Below are 21,072 nucleotides of genomic sequence, written 5' to 3'. Positions count from 1 at the left end.
TAACCTGTCTCTCTAGAAGCTGTTTCTAAACAACGCAGGGGAGTGGAGCCAGGAACGCAGGGCAAGCAAGAGTTACCTGGTTGATGGAAAAGACGGCTAGCCTGGGTATGAGCACTTGGAGAGTGACTTGGAGCAGGGATGTGCCCAGGCCGGCCAGGATGGCCCAGGTGAGCGGCAGAGGAAGCATGCTGTAGGTGGCGAAGAGCGTAAAGAGCACATAGCCTATGCCGTCGCCAAGGAGCCCATAGCCCAGGCCTGCTGCCAGAATCTGGGTGGTCATAGCCACCCAAGTGACCACACCGCTGTATTGCAGATAGGTGTGCGAGGTGGTGTCCTTCCTGACCACCACGAGGGCGCAGATCACCACCTCGATGCCAGTGAAGAAACCCAGCAGAATGCCCTTGAGAGGGTCCATGGGGGCCGAGGCCAGGCTCAAGTGCAGGACCAAGAGGGTGAGTTTGGTTAGTACATCCAGCACGTTCATCACTACCTCCGATTTGCGCCGCTGGCCCAGGAAATAGCGTTGGTAGAGGCGCTCCAGGTCCCGAGACTTGAAGGAGTTGCGTAGGGTCGGGAAAATGACCCCCCGGTAGCTGTATCCCCCATTGAGGAAGAAATCCGAGTTACTTGGGGCACAGTCAAGGTGCAGGAAGCCCAAGTCGCCCCCGCCCCCGCTGCCACTGGCGCTGCCGCTCCCGCTGCGTTCCGGGAAGACTTTGGTGCCGCCGGTGTTGTGCGCTCGCTCTCCGGGGCCCAGGGAATAGAGGGGCAGCGCCGAGTCGCCAGACAGCTGAGGAGCGTGGTGATGGTTGGGTCCGCTGCCCGCAGGGTTCGAGGCTTTGCGGGAGCCCCCGCCGCCGCCGCCGCCGCCGCCGCCGCCGCCCCGGTGCCCGTGGATGAAGCGCTGCTCCGTGATGTGCCGCACCGCCGTCTGCCACAACAGCCGCTGCGGCCGGGAGCCGCTCCCGCCGTCGCCGGCCGGGGGCGTCGGGTGGATGGTGTAGAGTTCCTCGCTGCCACTAAGGCAGTGCACATCCGAGAGCTCCATGGCCGGGCCGGCAGGGAGAGAGGCGCAGAAACTGGCAGTGGCAGTTGGGGGTGGGGGTTCCTAAAGACCCGAAGGCCACTTGGTAGCAATCCCTTCCTTCCTAGGCTGCTCGATTGCAGGAGCCCTGAGCAGGGCCCCCACAGGTCAGGTCATAGTGAGCCCAGGAGCGAGGGGCTCCTGGCGGATTGCAGTGGACCCCTGCGTACTGGCGAACCACCTTCCCGCCAATCAGCGCGGCTTGGATACGCAGCGAAAGTGGTGGCTGTTTGTCCGCGAAATCCTCGGCGCTCTGAGCCACGCAGTCCCCTTTCTGCGCTCAAGCTCCTTGGCTGGCTCTAGGCTCAGCGTCTTGGCGCAGTCTTCGCTGTCCAAGAGGCGCCTGGGCGCCGCGCTTCTGCTGCGCGTCGGGCGGGTCCTGGCTGCGGCACTGGGCTCTGGACGCCCACGTCTCCTCGGCTGCAGAAAAGCTGGCCAAGTGACCGATGGTTAGGATGGGTGCTAAGTTAGCAGCTGTGGCTGCAATCATCGCCCTTGGGATAACTCCATTGCGCCGGCATGGGGAGCTGGGGCGGAGCTGGAGGCGGGCGCAGTGAGGCGGGAGGTGTGGGTGATGGTGAGGTGGCAGGGCGCCGGAGGGAGGGCAGGAAAGAGGTGGTAGCCTCAACACTAACAAGTCACCAAACAGTTAATTTGGAGGTGTGCTGAAGCTCTCTCTCTCCCTCTCTTTGCTTCCTTCCTCGTCGCCACTTCCAGAGTAAATACTGACAGCGCGGGTTCCAAGCTGACGCATTCCTCAAGGAGATAGCGGTGGGGCACAAGCCCCAGGGTCCCAGTCTCCGCTACAGGACTAAGTCACTGCTGCTAGCAGCGGTTCCGAGGGGTCTCCGCACACAATTCCCATCCCTTGTACTCCTCTCTTTGGAGTCCATTGGGCCTGTCCGAACCCAGGGGGTGTGGGGAAAGAACAAGTGGGGAGGGCTTTAGAGCCAACAGCTGAGTGCGAAGAGAAAAGCCAGTGGAGCGGATTCCTGAGAACCGAGCCTTGGCGGGTGAGGCGGCAGGAGGAAGATTTCGGCAAGAAAGGCTCCAGGCCGAGTGGAAGTCGATGACATGCCCCCGGATCCAGGCAAGCGCGGTGCCACTCCAGCGCTCTGGAAGGCACAGCACGATCGGAGCTTGGGAGGAATTTGGAGACCTGTCAGAGTGGTCAGACAACCGCGGCGACTTAAACCCATCCCCGGCGCCAAACCACGCCTCCGGAACCCGGGATAGGGGGATGACGGGGGTGGGGGCTAAAACACGGCTGCAGCCAGCTCTGTACAGGGTGCCCCAGGTCCTGAAGGCCCGCTCCGGGGGGTCCGGCGGGCGCGGGTTGCTGGAACCTCCTGGCCTGGCAGCGCGCTGGGGTGCAGCGCCCCAGCGCCGGCTGCTTCCTCCGCGATTCTTTTTTAAGCTCTTGTCCTTGGCAGGTGCAGAGCCAGGATCGTAGGCCCATTTGCCCACGAACTCCTAGAGACCAGAGACACGCAGTAGAGGGGTTCATTTCCGCCCTCCCCACTCCGGGAGCCAGAGATGTGGTGTGTGTGCGCGCGCGCACGCGTGCGTACGTGTGTGTGTGTGTGTGTGTGTGTGTGTGTGTGTGTATGTGTGTGTGTGCTTAACGCCAACTTTCAGGTTAAAACCAAAATGCTCCCAAGAAGCCACAATCACAGCGGAGGGTAGCCTCCTTCTATTCTCTACTCCAAGGGTCTGGACGGTGGAGGCACCACAGGGCATTAAGATGGGGGCGTGGTCTCCGCGTTTCGGACACTAAATTTGTCAGGGCATACAAGGCGCGAAAAGAGGACCCTCGAAAAGGCGTTTTCAGTGGCCTCCTGGAGGCACGATTCCCGCCAGCCCAGGGACCGGACCGCTGAGGGTCGCGGTCAAAACCCAAGTTGTCCCGCAACGGTTCCTGCACCGGGGCCCAGTCCCTCGGGGTCCTTGGCTTCCCGCTGTTCAGAAACCTGGTAGCAGTACGAGCCTGAAGCCAGGCTGCAGGTGGTGGAAGTCTCCGTGACCATCACCGCTGCCACCGCGACTGCAGCTCGCGCCCTAAACACAGTCAGCTGATGACCAATGACGTCAGGCTCTGGGCGCTTTCGCAACTCCCTGTGGCGTCCCATGAAAGCCTAAATGACCTGGCTAGGCCATCCCATTCCCCCACCGGAGATGGCGTTTTTGTCTTCCTCTAGTGAAGACAAATTCCTAGCTCCTTTCTGTCCTAAACAAAATCAGCTTTCCCTGAGGAGACAGAGTGCCTTCCTCCCATCCACCCACAAACCATTCTCAGGGTTATTTGTAAGTGGCTTTGCCCTAGAATTGTGTGGTTGACTCTCCTTTCCAAGCTTTACAGGTCACCTGCCTTGCATAGAGCATCCAGAAAGAACAGTGGAAAAGTATTCTAAGGCAAAATTCCTCTAAGGCACCTCTATTCCTAACCAGCACATTTCTGGAATTTGATGCACTGACTGGAAAGATTGCTCAAGAGAGAACTCAATTAAACGTTGGATTTTAAATAGAAAGGAAGCAGATTATGCATTAAGTTCGGCCTGTGGAGATATTAATTTGTTAAATATAGGGATCTCCTAGAGTCACTTGTCGATCCTGGGGAGCTAGAAGTTATGAGCAAAGCATCTCAAAAAAAAAAAAAAATGGTTTTGTTGTTATGTAGACCTTAATGAAACCAACATAGAAATCTGTCGGAACAACTCGCCTTTCCTTTAAATATTCTTGGACTCAGGTTTTCTTAAAACTGCTGAAATTCTGGGGTGGGTAATAAGGAGGGAATAAAGAGTGAAGAATTTCTCTGAAGTCCTCTAGTCTGGACAGAGAGGTGGGATTGCGGCCCCTCTGTTCCTGAGGGAATTGGCCCAAGTCACCTATGCTGATGACCATCTTAGCAGCTGAGAGACAGGTTTTCAGATTCTTACTTTTTTTTTTTTTTTTTTTTTTTTTTTCTGAGCCAGAGGATTCAGTCTACATCATTGAGGGGTTGAAGGCAGATGGAACTTGGAACTTCCCTGTAAAAATCTTCCTCCAAACCGGGCATTTCCTAGGATGATTTTTTTTTTTCAGCAGCAAAGGAAGGCAGGCCAAAGAGGGGGAGACTGGGCCCAATCAGATAAAATGTCCCAGACTGATGAATGATCACGGCTTGTTTCAGGGAGAAACTCCAAGAATTTCCTGAAGTCAGAGGTTAGAGCAAATGCAACCGGGGCAAAACACCACATCGGCCCAACTGACCCTTTCTTATATGGGTGCTCTCGGAGGTAAGAAAGCTGATGGCAGAAGAGGATCCAAGAGAGATTTTTCTTGTTGTGGCGACATGGTGTAGCCTCCAAAGCATTCTGTTCTTGAATGTGAACGTGCACACTATACTTGTTTCACAATATGCCAACCACCGAATGATTTATTACTTAAAACAAGACGTGCCAAGCCACAGTGTTGGAGTCAGGTGGGACTTGGTGTATGAGGTCATTTTCCCCTCCATATTTACTAGGACAGTATCTAATGTGACCCACATAGAATCTTTTCATATTTTAATTTAATTTTTTTATTATGACTATTTCCCTTTTTGGACTACCCATCTCACCTCTCTCTCCTAAAATGCCTGACTGCCCATTCTTTAATGCTTGAGCAGTAATGTTTCTGTTTTACGACATTCCTATGACCATGAGTGATGTCCTTCTACGTCATTTGGGAACACTGGTATACCTCCTACTAGAGGGACTAGAGATCCTCCATTCATTCCTGTGTCTACATTACTGTTGCTTCTCCTGGTGAAAACAGTTATCCCCTTGAAGGGTGGCTGGATTTTTCTTGCTGTCATATCCCTTGGCTTAGAGATAATAGTAAGGATAGTGATAATTTTTCTAGCCCTTATCAGCTGTCAAGCTCTTCCTCAAGTCCTTCATAAATATCTCACTTAACCATCCTAGCAATTCTGTGAGTCAGGGCTTTGTCTGCTTTTAGGGTTCCCATTTTACTGAGTAGGATCCTGCACAGCAAGGCTCCTTGTAGTTAAGTACTTTAACGTGTGTGTGTGTTTGTGTGTATGTGTGTGTCAAGGTTACATACATTTGGTTGGTCTCAGCCTCACATGTACATACTTAATGAAAGTTCTGTAATCAATAATGACTAATTTAAGCAGAACTGATAGAAGTGAAAATATTAAATGTTGGTTGCTTTTCCAAAGGCAAATTAAGGACTTTCTGAGGATTTTAGGTGTGTAGAGATCTGTTAGGCTAGTCCATATGGCAGATGAATGTAGCAGAACACAGTCTTGTTAGGATGGATGGAAGGTTTATTAATTTTGGCTTACTTCAAGGCATATACCCACACTATTTTTATAATTGTGAAAAAAAAAAGAGATTTTCACATATGAGATTTAGCCCAAACAATTGATTTAATCTGTTTTATTTCATTTGAGTGGTTTCATGGTGGGAAAATATTCTTTTGCCTCTTTGGAAAATAACATTTGTTTTGTGATGTACAGTAGGTATATTTAAGAAAAGAAATTGCCTCTCCCCTCCAGAAGCACTTTTGACTTGTTAGCTTGATTATATTCACATATGTGTTTGGATTCTAGAAGACACGTGCCCTTCGTCAAATGCCCATAGAAAGCCTGTCTCTTACTGAAGACATTAAATATTTACACGTAAAAGAAAAGTTGGACCTGTTTCAACCAGAGAGATCCTGTTTCTAAAGGATAGTGTTTGTGACAGGGCAGCTTCCCAAGTCAGAGGTCCCTAAAGGAAAATGACATGTCTCCTTCCTCTAGAAAGCTGCTGTTAGGAAACGCCCACTTCATCTCTGCTTTGACAGAACTCCAGGAGAAGCCCATATGTGAGGCAAATTGAGCTCACCATGGAAAGGTCTGCATTAAAAAATTTGTGCTACATCTGGAGTAGCACAGTGCACAGTGAAGGAATAAAGTATCAGCTTGACTCTATTTTTTCCCCCTGTCTTGAAAGATTCAAGAGAAAATAAAATACCTGTAGTAAATATTTTGGGTAGTCACAGGAACTAGTTTAGATAAGATTTTGGTGCCTGCAAGGAGAAAAGCATCTCATTAGTAAGAAAACTGTTTTGAGACACGAAAAGTGTAGTCAGGCAAGTATCAAGCAGGAGCCTCCAAGGGAGACAGACTTAAAACATTTTCTGCTTCCTAAAAGATGATCTGTGGTTTAACCAGAGAGGGAGACCACTGCAACATTGTTGCTGAAATTCCAAAATTACAAGAACACACACACACACACACACACACACACACACACACACACACACACGAGGAACTTGAAGATTACAGGCTTCCAGTGAGCATCCTTGCTCTTCCCTGTTCTTATTCCCATTTCTGGCTATAATCAAGAAACTAGGGTTGGAAGGGGCAAAAAGGAGCAACAGAGGATATATAGGAAGGAACATCTAAAATAAGGGCCATTTGAAGGCTTGTATGGAAACCTAACGCAGTAGAAACTTTCTGTAATATATACATATATGAATATGATTTAAATGAAATTGCCAAATAACAAGAGAGACGGCCCCAACTAGACATTTCATGTCATCAAATGAAGCCCCAGCAACAGAAAATAGGTACATTTAATCAAGTTCTTGGTTTCCAAAGGATTTCTGTGGGAATCCCCAAACAACCTAAGCTATTGAGGAGGATATTGGTGGCTCTCCACAAGCTGACAGTAAGGCTCTATTGCTGAAGACAACACCTACACAACTCACTGAACATGGAGAGGGTGAACAGATGCCTACTGCAGAGTCTTCACTCCTATGCTCTAGTTTTCAAGGTACAGGAAGGTTCTCTGCACACTATCAAATTAACCCAGATGTAAAGCCTTCAGTCTGCAAGACACACTGATACAATAGTGGCACAAAGTGACCAACCAATGTCTGATTTGAATTAAGGCCCATTTCAGGAGATGAGACCTATACCCGACATTGCTGGTGTGGCCAAAACCCCAGACTTAGGAGAAAACCAAAGAATACATTTCTGCTAAAGGAACATAAACAATAAAATGACTCCTAAGCAGATAGGAACAAATCCAGAGACCCACAGCCAGAAAAAAAAAAAAATGCAGAGGAGGAGAAACCTTGGAACACCCAGCCATAAATGGGATATCTCTATCAAATTCTCTCTGCTCCCTTCCCCCCATTCTGTGTATCCCTGTGGAAGAGGAGATGGAAAGAATGTTACAGAGCCGGGGATGGGGGGAGGGAGGGGATGAAGGACACCAAGGAATCAAGGCCTTCTAGACACATACAAACTCACAGAGACTGTGGCAGCATGCACAGGCCTGCACCAGCTGATATCCTATAGTTGAAAGGAGAGGTGCACACACACTCCCATTTCCGACTGATAGCCACTTACAAACGAAAATTTAATTTTCCCCAAGGGAGTGTTACTGGGGAGACAACCCACTCTTAAGAGCAAGACCCATGCCTAACAGTAGATGGCAGCGGAAAATGAACTCGTTGGCATCTTTAGAGGTTCTTTGTCTCATAACGTTAACTCAGGGTATTTCATTTATTCTTTTCTACCTTACAGGTACTCTGAAAATATATTATGGCTTCTGGTTTTGGGGTTTTTATGTGATTCTTGTGTGTGTCTCTGTATCTATATGCCTTTCTTGTGCTTTTTCTCTGGCTCTGTTTCTTGTTTGGTTGTTTTGTCTTTCCCACATGATACTACTCTGGAGGTGCAGCAAAACTCTGAATTGCTTTGTTTCACACACACACACACACACACACACACACACACACACACACACACAGAAATGTGATTACATCTACTACCTTCTTTCTCTTTTCAGCTCCCCCCCCACTTCCCCAACATATCCTCCTCCTGATTCTGTTCTCTTGTTCTTATAACTGACTAAGTTAAACCCACAAAGAGTCGGTGCTGGCCGTATGCTCATGGTGTGGGCATCTACTGAAGCACGGGATACCCACCAGCCTTCAAAGAAGAAGAATTTTCCCTTCCCCAGCAAGTGTCCAACTGCAAATATTTCTTCAGTTAGAGGAGAGGCTATAAATACTCTTCCCCAGTCCATGCTGGGAATTCGTGTGGCTTAATCCTGCGCAGGTAACCAGTGGCTGTGACTTCACGAATGTGATGGCCATGCCATATCTCCAGAAAGATAATATTTCACAGCATTGCTTCCCTTCTGCTGGCTCTTACATTGTTCCCACCTCATCTTCCTTGAGGTTCCTTTGGGCTTGGTGGGGGAGGCTGATATTTGTATATTATGTATATGATATATACATATATACAGATATATATGTCTTATGTATATACATGAGCTCTTAACCTCTTATCTTCAGCATTTTGACTAGTCATGTGACTGTTAGCCACTGCAAAAAGAATCTTTTCTGATCAAGGTTGAGAGCAGCCCAGGTTCATGGATAGAAACATAAATATTCAGAAGGCTATTTGACAGCATGAGTGTTAGGCAAAAGAGCAATAGTAGATGCCAGACTATGGTATTTTTATAAACTTACCCTTAGTCTTTCTGCTGACATAGAGCATTGCCCTTCCCAGAGGCCATTATTTAAGACCCATATCCTGTCTTCTCCTGTCCTGTAAGTTTGGGAATCTATGACTTCAGACTAGGAATAGTCTTTGTTTTCAAATAATCTTATTTTCCCTGGATACTCCTGTGCTTTTGTGTACCACGTCACTTCCTGGCCCCTGTAAATGTTTCTGCTTTCTGTTCAGATTCAAACTTGGGAAACAGAGCGAGAATGATGAAAACACTACTTTTGATTTTTGATCTCTGTTTCTGGAAGTTATTGACAGGTAGCTTTGATGAAAGAAAGGAAAGGTCCTCATAAAAGAGTCTCTCAGAATGGTTTTCATGTTTACAAAGCATATGCAATTCTCCTTGGTCAGAATTGGTTTTCATCGTGCAGGGTCCAAACAACTTATTGGGTTATGCCGCCTACTTCCTGGGTCAAATTTATATAGGATGTGTAAGTAACATAGAAGAAAGGTGCCTATATGACTGTGATGCTAAATATGGGCAACTTTTGATATGTACATGCTTCCTCTGAAGTGAGTAACTTCCAGATAAAGAGAAAAAATTCCAGATCAACATTTTCTCAAACTCTCAACACTACGTTTTCCCAAGTCCATAAAACATAAGGTTTGGCTTAACAGAAAGCAGATTTAATGTTTGGACTCTCATTTCCCAGTTACGAATGAGCAGATTTGCATTGTAGGAACCATGTGCACACAAACACACATGGCTACAAGTCTTGGGCATAATATAAAGTAGATTTTGTAGTGTGAGTTGCTATAAGAGAAATGTTTAGAAGGCCTCCAGCCCTGAAAGCCTGACTGGAATCTGAATTTAACCAAAGCTACTATTTGGTATTTGAGTCAGTACTGTCCTGTGGGGACTTAGAGTATGCTATCTTCATGACCCTGGGCAAGTTGTTAAACTGTTTTCAAACTCTGACAATATGATGCAAAAGTAATAGTTTTCCATGTTTGATGAAGACTGATGGGCACACAAAGAAATCCCTGGCCTGGAGAGTCCACACAGAAAGTTCTCAGCTGAGCAGCTGACCGCTGTCAGGTGTCCACCAGAATGGACCTATTGACTGGTGGCAGAATGGTCCCCAACTGTCCCCTGTTCTCTCTAGCTGTTCTGCTGTTTCTTATTTTGGCTACCATCCTCTCTCACTTAGATAATTTCAACAGAGACTTTTTAACATGTTTCTAGCTATAGTCTGCCTCCTTTCCCCAGTGCTTGTGATTATTCTAAATTAAAAATATGATCACACCACCTTTTTTTTTAACAGTGGGAAAAATAGCACATAACATAAAATTCACCTTCCTGACAGTTTTTAAGTATGCAGCATGATGCTGCCAGCCACCAGCAGATTGTTGAGCAACAGCTTCCTAGTTCTCACCCCCACGGTCTTTCAAAACTAAAATTTTATACATATTAAACATCAAGGCTCTTTTACCCTGTAGCCCATTGTGTCACTCTCTTGCTCAAGATACTGCAAAGACCTAGTTTAGTTGTCAAGCAGAAGACAGACCTTAGAACTGGGGATTGGCTTTCCCTCCAGCCCCAGCTCTCATTACCGCCCATCTTAGTCTCCGTGGCTTCAGCTTCATTCAGTTCTGCAGATAGATTTATCTTGTTCTCCCTTCTTCCTCTTTGCACTTACTCTTGTGCTGTTAACACAGGCTTAACTCTCGATAAAAAAACTTTCCATGGCGTCCTGTGTCTGAGTGAGATGCCTTTGTAAATTATAACAACTTCACCTACAAATAAGATGTAAATAATGTAAACAATGGCAAATTAATATGCCATTAATAAAAATGGATTAAAGGAATAGGAATTTACTTTTTCTTAAACAGAAAAAGTTGATTTGGTTGAGGAAGTCAATCATATTGAGCATTTTGTACTGGCAGAAACGTCTCTCCTTTTAGGATGATTCCAGCTTTATAAGCATCCATTTTTCCTTTCATCATACAGAAATATAAATCAGGCTTGGGAACAAAGTTAAGAGGTTTAAAAATTATTTTTAAAAGCCTCTAGTCAACACTGTGTTGTACACTTTTGTCAAATCCAGGCTCATCTTAGTGATCAAGAAAGCTAGGGCAGGAAGATGTTGGAGCTGGGGCTCAGCTAGCATCTGAGATGTCTTTATACCGCTAGCAGATCTCTGCCTGGCAAACTGTACCTTTCTATCTCAGTTTCACCATCGCAGTCTGATTCCAAGACAATGCCAATGATTTCTCATTTGTTAGTGTGTGATCATTCAATTCCCTGTCAATGCTGTATTAGAGTTAGTATATCAGGGTAATAAACAGCAGCAGAGATTTGTTGTTGTTGTTACTTCTGAGGCTAAGTCACACTCTCTTGCTTCCTTGAAGTATTCAAACTTGGGTGAGCCAGCCATCATGTTGGATACTTACACAGCTTTCCAGAAGTGCCAAGTGGCAAGATGCTGAGGCTTCACACCCATAGCCAACAAAAGTCTTCAGGCAACCATTTTATCAAGTCATACCTCAAGTGAATTTTCTAGCCCCATTCAGGCAACAGGATCAGTCTGGCTGAAATTATTAGTTTGACTTTAGCCTCATAAGAAATTCTGAACTGAGTGCAGGCACTGATCTTTACCGTAAGATTGTAAACATGAATTGTTTAAGCTCTGACATTTGGGGTCATTTGTTATGCAGCAATAGATAACAAATACACTGACTCCCTCACTGATCTACAGTCTGCAAGCCAAACAAAACCATAAGCAGTAACTAAAACAATTTTGAGTTATGTGGTAATAAGAATGACAAAAACAAACAAATAACAAGAAAACCTTTTTTAGATTTTAGTCATTTCATATAGAAAGTAGTGCTCACAACATTTTTTAATTTTAACATAGTTATGAGTGAATAGAAGAATAATATGCAAATGTGATCATTTCTAAATTCTAAAACTGTTTCTATTTTGTGCTTTCTGCAACTAATCAATGAATTAATTAGCAAATGGATATGCATTGATTAGCTGAAAGACAGATAGAGGCATATCATGGAGTTGTGGAGAAGATATTTACCTCAGGCTTTGAAAGATGAATAGGCAATGAGGTCTAATAATAGCTACTAAGTAAAAAACAAGAGGACTTACTGCTCCTAAGCAACTGCATTGCTTCTTCTGACTGGAGTGTTTTCCTGAATGTTCCTTAGCTGCTCCAATGGGTCTCACTAAAAAGCCATACCCCAACAGAGGACTGACCCATGATCACCAGGTGCTTGCTCTCAAAACTTCTTCTCAGAGAATCTTTATTTCTTGATTAGCGTATTCCTCCGTCTCCACTGACCTTATTGTCCTGTTGAGTTCTCTATTTCCATCTTCTCTGGCTAGTGAGTGAGCTCTGTGAAGGCAAGGGCTGTTCTTTGTTAGTTTCTCTCCCCATATTGTTTGCCAGGAGTAGAAGCTTTAGTCAGCAGTTTTGGAGTAAATTAAGGAATGAAGAGTGAGTGGCTACTCTGTGGGAACTAACGGGATGCTGACTCTGATGCAGGTCACACCACATAGGTAGTTAGCTAGATGAGGAAAAGAAAAAAGAGAAAAAAAAAAAAGCTTTACATGTCAAGAACTTGAGCAGCTCCATCCTCCGAAGAAGGAGCACAAAAGCTCCATCGAAGGGATGTTCTGTATCATTACCAATTAAAGAAGACCTGGTATTAAAGTCATTTTTATAAAACCATTTTTTTCTCAATTTTTCTTAACCCATCTATCTCACAAATAATTGAGACTTTATTACAATATTTTAACAAGTGTCACAACATAAGAACTTTGCAGTTTTAACTCTATTCTTAACCTTCTAAGCTAATTTGGCTTCTTATCCCAGAGATGCTTGTACTTTGTAGCTTCTCTTGCTGAGCTATCTTGGTCTCTCCTGGACATCTGCCTGTGGTTGAATCTCCTACTTGCTCTTCTAACTCCTCTTCTCCTGGCTGGTAGGAAGGCCAGCCCAATTCTTTCTATTGCTCAGCAATTGGCTGTAAACGGCTTTATTGGCATATCATGAGACAATTGAAGAGCAGTGTTTATACAACATGGGGAGAGGAGAATCTCAGAATAAGGACTGCAACCAGATATGGAACATACAGAAATCAGCATTTGAATTACACAATAACCTTGGCTTCAGAGCATTTCCAATACTGGTCTTAGTGCTAGTATTTGTCTGCACACTCCATTTCTTCCTTGTAGCATCCTCAGGAAGCTATTTGGAATATATTTTCATTCACCCAAAGTAATTCCTCCACTTAAACCTGACTTGTAGGAGAATTGCTCCCAACTGTCCTCTAAACACCAGGAGTGCACTACTATTTTGGGCTACAATTTAGAGTATATCTAAATAACTAGCGTGAGTAGATCATGGGTTATTTTTTCAAGCTGTGTAAGTCAAATCTCAAAGGTTCCTGGGTAGAAACTTTTCTGAACTCTTGGTCATACGATGGCTACTCTAAGTCTTATGCATTCTATCTACAGTCTAGCCTGTTCATTGTTCTTTCTTGCCTGAAAAGCAAAGGCCTTGCTCCATATCACCCACAGGACAGACTTCATTTCTGTGTCATTGGCTGTAATTGAATCACAGGACCATTGAAAACTAGAAGAAAGCTGAGAGAGTGAGACACTTTATTGGTGTAACTGGTGTATGCCTTCAAGCTCAACCATCACAATGGGAGGAATACACTTGGGGCTACCCTTTATGGCAGAAATAGGATATTGATTACCAGGTGGCAACTAATATGTGTTATAAAACTAAATAAAACAAACAAAAATCCCCAAATAGCATAACATATAAAACATCCTTCATATTTATTTATAGTTCAGGTAAGATTGTGTTTGTTCAATATGCAACATTTCCCAAGTACTACAGTGAGCTGTTTCTGGTTTCCAGTGCTTGTAGTTGGTACAACTTGTAAAGTAGGGGACATCAAAGTGGAAAGGCTAGGGGCTTCATTTTCTTTTGATTTCTACCTCCTATTTTATTGTGTATTCCTTGCTAGCAAGTATGTTCAGAAAAAAAGATTATCTTGTTGTGACAATGAACAAGAAAAACCTGTACCACTTTGCTACTTTAAAAGCTATTTATATATATTTTTAATTGCCTACCTCACTAGACATCCAAAATACCCTCCATCTACTGTGTCTGTTAAGACTTAGGTTTTCTAAGGGAAGTATGAGGAACAGAAAAACTGGAAATACACACACACAGACACATAGACATGCAGACATACCAGACTCACACAGACGCACAATACACAGGCACACAGACACACACAGGGGCAGACCTCCACACATCCCTCCCACAGACAGACAGACAGATAAACAGACTGGCAGACAGAGAGAGAAACACACATAGACAAGATACACACAGACACATAGACAGACATTTAAAAAAGCAGCCATCAGGGAAGGAAGATACCCCTAAGTTTCTCTGTGTGAACCTGGCCCTTGGAAATACTTTGCATAATGAATCCAACAGTTCTGCAATGTGGATGTCTCCATCCCTGTGGGTACAGATGAGGACAGCAAGAACTAGCCGTTCACAGTGGCTCACTGAAATGAATCAGGAAATAGAACCAGACATCACCAAAGGTTTTCAAGATTATGTTTGCGTTTGCCAGGAAAATAAGGATACCAAGAAGCAAGTTGGCAATGCACAAGATGGGGAGGTGTCAGGGCAGCCTGTCTCCCTGAGAGGGACAAGAAGAACTAGTCTGAGTTGAGGATCAAAGGGGACATCTGGTGCCCTTTGTCTTTATTAAATCCATGGTTACTCTTTAACAACTGTGCACACTATTAGTCAGGCTGATTAATTAGATTTGAGTACACTCCTAACAAACCCAGAGAGGATTGCAATAAATAGTGTTCAGACATGATGGCTGTGGCAGCCGGAAGAAGCCATCATGGACAAACCAGGCGGTTTTGGCTTCGGTTCCTGGTGAAACTGAGGGCTCCCAGGCCTGGCTTGGTGATAGCTCACCTGTATACTTACATCCTTGGAAACAAGCAAACAACTTGAGCATTCCCACAGTGGGTAGATCTCTTCACTGAGGGTTCCAACATAAGCAGCAACTTTGTCATAGTTCCTCAAATGGAGAAAGAACCACAAACCTGCCAAGTGGTGTTATGTCTCCAGGAGAATGCATAAAGAACTTTGTGCTGATATCATCTGATAAAGCCTGAAGGAAAGTTTCCATTTAAAACTTGAAGAATGAGATTAGCCACCTGGAAGAACCTCCAGGAGACAATTGCCCACAGTGTTTAAAAAAAAAAAAAAAGAAAGAAGGAAACCCCTTCTGTTGCACGGGAGATAATAGTTTCTAGAACATACAGACACTAATAATCACCTGCAGGGGAAAAGCTTCTCAGAAGAGCTCTATATATTTCTCAATGTATAGCATTAGAGTTTTCTTTTTCTTTCTCCAAGTGTAACATGTAATAAATTATTTGTGTGAAAAATGCTTTTTGAATAGCATATAATTAAAATTCAAGGTGATAAAGCCCACTTTATAATTTAGCACCATTATTTATCTTTTAGTGATGAATACTGTGGTGGAATGTGTTAGGACCAATGAAATGATAATGCACACAGCAGATTTTATATGAAAGAGGTTTATTAGATGGAGATGAGAGAGAGAGAGAAGGAGAGAGTGAGACATAGGGGAAAGGGTTAGAGATGGGGGAAAGGGAGGGGGTGCCCCAACAGAGAAAGGGGAGAGAGCGTGAGAGTGAAAGAGTAAGAGGGCAAGAGGGCAAGAGGGCAAGAGGGCAAGAGAGCAACAAAATGGGGGGTTGATCCTTTTAAGGAGCAACTTAACCAAGCCTGCCAGGTGTGGCTACCTGGTGGGCGACACATGATGACATCATAGGTTGCTGGGCAACCCAGAAGCAGGCTGCTGAAATACTAACATTCTTCCCTTTTTCTATAAATAAAAAAAAAAAAATGAGGAGCTTGGGCTGCTTCTCATGTAAGGTAAGTTAAAGTATATAATTGTAGGTTGACTGGAAGCAGCTCTTGGTTGCCATGCAGGGTGAGAGAGAGAGACAGACAGAGAGAGAGAGAGAGAGAGAGAGAGAGAGAGAGAGAGAGAGAGAGAATATAGTAACAAAATGTCCAGATTACATGGTCAAGAGGAGCAGGGGAAGCCCCTGCCCTGGAAAGTTCAGGGTAGAGGGTCGCCAGCCATACAAGGCAGCAGGTAGGGATTGAGGAATGCTGAGAGAACCTGGAGCTCCTTGTCCTGGGCCTGAAGCACACCAGTACAGCCTTTTGTTAGTAGTAAGTGAATAACAGGCATAGATTCTCTTCTGGCTACTTCCTGCTGACACTGGGGGTGCTGTAGGGAGGTCAAAAGGCTGAAATGCTGGCCAAGTCCAGGGTCTATGGAACATCCATGGCTGGGAGGAGAAGTGCAGGTCCAGCTTGATGGAAGTCTGTGAGGTCAGAGTAGAACACCTGTGGTAGCTGCGTTGACACTGTCGTGGATGTAAGAAACACCTGGGCCTAGCAGGATACCGGAACATATATAGGCAGGAGACAAAGTTAAGTAGGTTATGGAGAAAATTTCTTTAGGTGTACATTTAAAGCTTTTGGGAGAGCAAACAGAGGTGAAAGGTTTGGGTCAAAGAGACTTGAACATGGAAACCTCCATTTACCTGAGGGAACCTCCATTTACCCAATCACTGGCAGTAATTAAAAACATTTTGCTTTGGAGCTGCCATCTAAAGAAATTGAGGCCAAGTTTGGTTACAGAGCTGTGTAAGATTAGAGGCCCTTAAAGCTGGCTTAGAAATCTGAAATTCTCCAGAAGACATCCCAGAGGAGAATCTGGAGGAATGAATGAATGGATTATTCCCATTGGGCAGATAGGAGTCAGTGACCTGTCAAAGCATTCCAAGAGCAAGGTTTGACTCAGTAGATTGGTACAATATGTTCCAACAGCTAATCAGCATTGGCCAGAGACCAAGGGCACAGTTGCCCATAGCAGACATGGTTTACCTAGTGCTCGGATTTTCATAGACGAGCAAGAGGGGGAGGTAGAGAAACTGTGCTGGTAGAGGTAAAATCTTACCCAAGAGAGAAAGTCCTAGATGTAGGGTTTAGATGTAGATTGGCAAGAGCAGTAGGAAGTGTTTGCACCAACCAGAAGTGAAGACTCACCAATCAGCGGTGTTGGATGTAGGAATGTAGCAATCAAGTAGCAGGAAAGGAAAGTTCCAAAACCAGGGAAAGGGGAGAAATTCCATACGCTGTGATAGGCGATAGGTGCAGTTCTTATCTGGAGCCCAATTGACCTGAGATATGGATTCAGGGGGATTTCCTGCAGCTTACAAGAATTACTTTTTTTTTTAAATTCCTTATCAATTACACTTTATTCACTTTGTATCCCCCCTGTGGTTCCCTCTCTCCTCCCGTCCTAATTCCTCCCTTTCTCCCTGCGCTGCATGCATGCCTCTCCCCATGTCCACTGATAGGGGAGATCTTCTTTTCTTTCCTTCTGATCTTAGTCAATTTTAGATCTCATCAGAAGTGGCTGCATTGTCTTCTGTGGCTTGGTAAGGCTGCTCCCCCCTCAGGGGGAGGTGATTAAAGAGCAGGCCAATCATGTCAGAGACAGTCCTTGTTCCTATTAGTATGGAACCCACTTGGACACTGAACTGCCATGGGCTACATCTGTGCAGGGATCCTAAGTTATCTCCATGAATGGTCCTTGGTTGGAGTTACTTTTAAGTTTCACAAAGGAGATAAAACTTTAGACATGTTAGCATCATAATTGTAATTTGTAGTTAAATTTCCATACATTATGGAAAAAGGTAGCAGACATACACATTTGTGTTAACAGCATAAGCATTATTTAAGGTGAGCTCTGAAAAGGCAGAAGCCTTTCGTGAAGTAGAAGGAACAAAAGCTCACTTGATCTTAACCTTTAGTGTGATTATACTTATGGAGATTTAAAGTCTTGAGCTTGGAACCATGATAGTGGATGGTATAGTGGAATGTTTTTGTATTAGTGTTAGATTAATAAATAAATCAGAGCTCTATTGATAAAGGTCAAAGTTCTGGACAGTCAATATAACAGTAGCATAGCAACAGGAGGAAATATTAAGCATTTTTACCTATTTAGGATTTTACCTTAAATCACCTTAGACCTTGCAACCTTTTTACCAATCTTAAAAAACTGTCTTAGACCCTCAAACAATAATTTTCTTAGGCCTTTGTATCTAGTTATTTACCATGAGACATAGATGAGACTGCTATGAACATTCATTGTCCTTTAGCTAAAGGGATGGTAAAAGGTTACATCTGAGGCCTGTTTATTGTTTCTGGCAACAAGGCATATCGTGTCTAGGCCTGACCACAGCAACTCTAGAACTCAGGCATAAGGCCTGGTCTCCTGCATATGAAGAGAACTGAGGAGCCATCTGAAGTCTCCCAAGACAGAAGTTGGCAATATGTCCATGGGACCCCAGTGTGAGGCCAAAATGGACCTGCAATGTTATCCTGGGCTGGACAGGGCTGGTGGAAGACGCTGAATGTAGGAGCCATTGGTCCTCCGCTAGGCCAAGGGCCTTGAAGGCTGGAAGTATCTGTGGCTCTTGTTCTGGTTGAGCCTCCATGGCTTGGCACAGAAGACAAGCCTACAGGGGAGCATTTTGACTTCTAAAAGCCAGTCTGCCAGCAAGCAGTGTGTGGCTTGTTAAGGCAGCTGTGTGACCACTGTCCCTTTGGCTGCATTTGAAATAGCTACCTGGTAGAGCTGACTTTAGGCTATACCCTAGCAGGATGGGGCATTACAGACCTTTTGTTCTCTGTGTGGGAATGCCAACAGCCTCAGAGCAGCAGCCAAGGTCTGGAGCATACTTTTTTCTTAGATGAGTCTATCAGGAAGACTTCTCTCCTATAATTTTTTACCAACTCAGGGACAATTTCCAGCTGTTTAATTAAGTAAGCAGTGAGACCATGTCGGCACCTGTAGGACTATAAATATATTTTTGAACATGTTAAAGGACTTGATCATCTATGAGATGGCTGACTTTTAACTTCCATTTATTAACCATTAAATATTAGGACTTAAGGTTTTGTCCCTGTTAAGTTGGAGACTTAAAAGTCATAAATATAGTCCATTAAAGTGAGAGCATAACAGTTTTCTGTATGATTTACAAAGATCATAGCTTATAAAAGTCTAAGGCTATACTATAGATTAATAATATTACCATTTTTAGAAAACAAGACCAAGCATATTTTAATCTTTTGATAGTGAAGATAGAACAAGCACAATGACCAAGTTTTAAATAACTAAATAAATGCCTCTAAAAGTAATAGATCTTAATTTAGACTATTGGTAAAAACTTGTATGTAGTAATTCCTGAGTTATGGGTTTTGAAAGCAACAATATAGTACAACAGTATAAAACAATTTTAAAATTATATTTGAATTTATTATAGCAAACCTATTATCCAGAAAGCCTAGTGGTGAATCTGGATCATAGGCAGCTACTGGCAGGAGAAACAACATTTATTAATTTAGGAATTGATAAAGACATAGGCAGTTATACATACAGTTTAAATTAGCTTAATTTGAATAGACCTTTATAACTTTGAAATTTTAGCATTATATAAAAATTATTTTGAACCAGTGTTGAATCATATATATTGTAAAATGTAACTTTGAATTTTTATAAAAATCCATACCAATTTAAAATGAGACTTCTTGCTGTCCTTGTCTAAAAAGAGATAAAATAAACAGAGAATTATGATTAAAATTGTTCATACCATGTGGTCACCTTAGGGTTTACAGTTTAATTTTAAGATTTTTTTTTTGAGAGTATAAAAAGAAACAAGAGAGTATATTTAGTCAGATAGCAGGCACAGAGAAACAGACAAGACTTTGAGAAAGGAGAAATAGTGAATTATTTTTTGTTGTTGTTTTGTTTTTGTTTTTGTTTATTTTTACTTCACAGATCACTCTTAGTGTTACTGGATATTATTGGATATTAGACATTTGAGTAGGGCAAATATAGGTGTAGAAGCCAGAGGTTTCCCTAAGAGGAGAGAAGCCATTCCTGCAAATGAGAAAGGGGAAATGGAAATGGACCATGCGTCTGGTGGTTCACAACCAAATAGCATGGCAGGCCACGGGCTTAGCCCAGCTAAGCCGGAGAAACTCGCTGCCTGGTACCACAGATTTATCAGCAGTTAGGCCGAGTTCTCATAGAGGGAATCTCATCTGCCAGAAAGAAAAGGGATAGGCAGTTTTAGAATGCAGGTACAAAAGGGCTCAGTTGCCTTTTAGGGTATACAAGAGACTGCAGTTTTGTAGCTCTGAAAATACTGGAACAGAAAGAAAGTAGTAAAATCAGCTGGCAGTGGGGGAAACCATAGCATTTTGTTTTGTTTGTTTTTTTATAACCAAGATGGCTACCAATCATGTGACTGCGCTTGATTGCCCTAAATTAAGATGGCAGTGAAACCATGTGCTTGCTCTTAGTGGAGATGGCAGTGAAGCCATAGCTCCACCCTCCTTATACCAAATCAACATGATGGTTAGCTATGTGCGGTGCATGGCCATAGAGGCATAGGAGACCAGGTGCTTGCTGGTGGGATGGCTGTACCAGCACTGTTGGAAACTCTCTGCATGTGGCTCGGCTGATTGGAAGTCTGCACAACTGGAAGCCCTCCTCTGCAAGCCAGCCTCTTGCAGCAGGCATTCAGTGGGAAATTTAAAACTGCGCTCCTGGGACCTGAGGAAGCAGCACAACCTAAAGCCATCTCTGTGTGTGCAGGGTCCCCAGCAATTGCTTACCTAACAGCAATAGTTTAGAAGCAGGCTGTGTCTGTGTACAAAGTGGCAGTTTCAGTAACTTGTGTGAGCGTTTTAGTTTCCTCAAGCTGATCTGGCACAGCATGAGTGTCCACCTTGTCCTGGGTGCTCAAAACACATGGCAGGATGCCAAGTCCTAGCAGTCTTGAGCTGACGAGGGATAGGTGTGTGCAGTAAGGTCAGGGCAGTTGAGAGAAAGTGTAGATTTAAGACATATATAGTTGAGTGGTGGATATTTCTAATATCCACTTATAAGTGAGTATATACATGTGTGTCTTTCTGCTTCTGGGATACCTCACTCAAGATGATGTTTTCTAGATCCCACCATTTGCCTGCAAATTTCATGATTTCCTTGTTTTTAATTGCTGAGTAGTATTCCATTGTGTACCACAATTTCTGTATCTATTCCTCAATTGAGGAACATCTGGGTTGTTTCCAGGTTCTGGCTATTATGAATAAAGCTGCTACAAACATGGTTGCACAAATGTCCTTGTTGTGTACTGGAGCATATTTTGGATATATGCTTGGGAGTGGTATAGCTGGATCTTAAGGAAGCAGTATGTCTAATGGTCTGAGAAAGCACCAGATTGATTACCAAAGTGGTTGTACATTCCCACCAG

At 44.0% G+C, this 21,072-nt stretch overlaps 1 protein-coding gene across 3 annotated transcripts in view; it reads right to left on the bottom strand.

The window, feature by feature from the left end:
* The window catches only part of Adcy8 (adenylate cyclase 8), a 212,622-nt gene extending 211,063 nt beyond the window's left edge, over positions 1 to 1,559 (bottom strand). For all 3 annotated transcript variants that reach the window (XM_055626672.1, XM_055626673.1, XM_055626674.1), the window contains exon 1: positions 77 to 1,559. In XM_055626672.1, coding sequence (XP_055482647.1) covers positions 77 to 1,048 — 972 coding nt within the window. In that variant the 5' untranslated portion in view covers positions 1,049 to 1,559. The remainder of the gene's footprint in view (positions 1 to 76) is intronic.
* Between the last annotated feature and the right edge of the window lie 19,513 nt (positions 1,560 to 21,072).

Source organism: Psammomys obesus, unplaced genomic scaffold (genome assembly GCF_907164565.1).
Source record: "Psammomys obesus unplaced genomic scaffold, mPsaObe1.curated_primary_1811, whole genome shotgun sequence".
Classification (NCBI taxonomy): domain Eukaryota; kingdom Metazoa; phylum Chordata; class Mammalia; order Rodentia; family Muridae; genus Psammomys; species Psammomys obesus.
The sequence above is the reverse complement of the archived record's forward strand: the minus strand, read 5'-3'. Positions and strand labels throughout refer to the sequence as shown.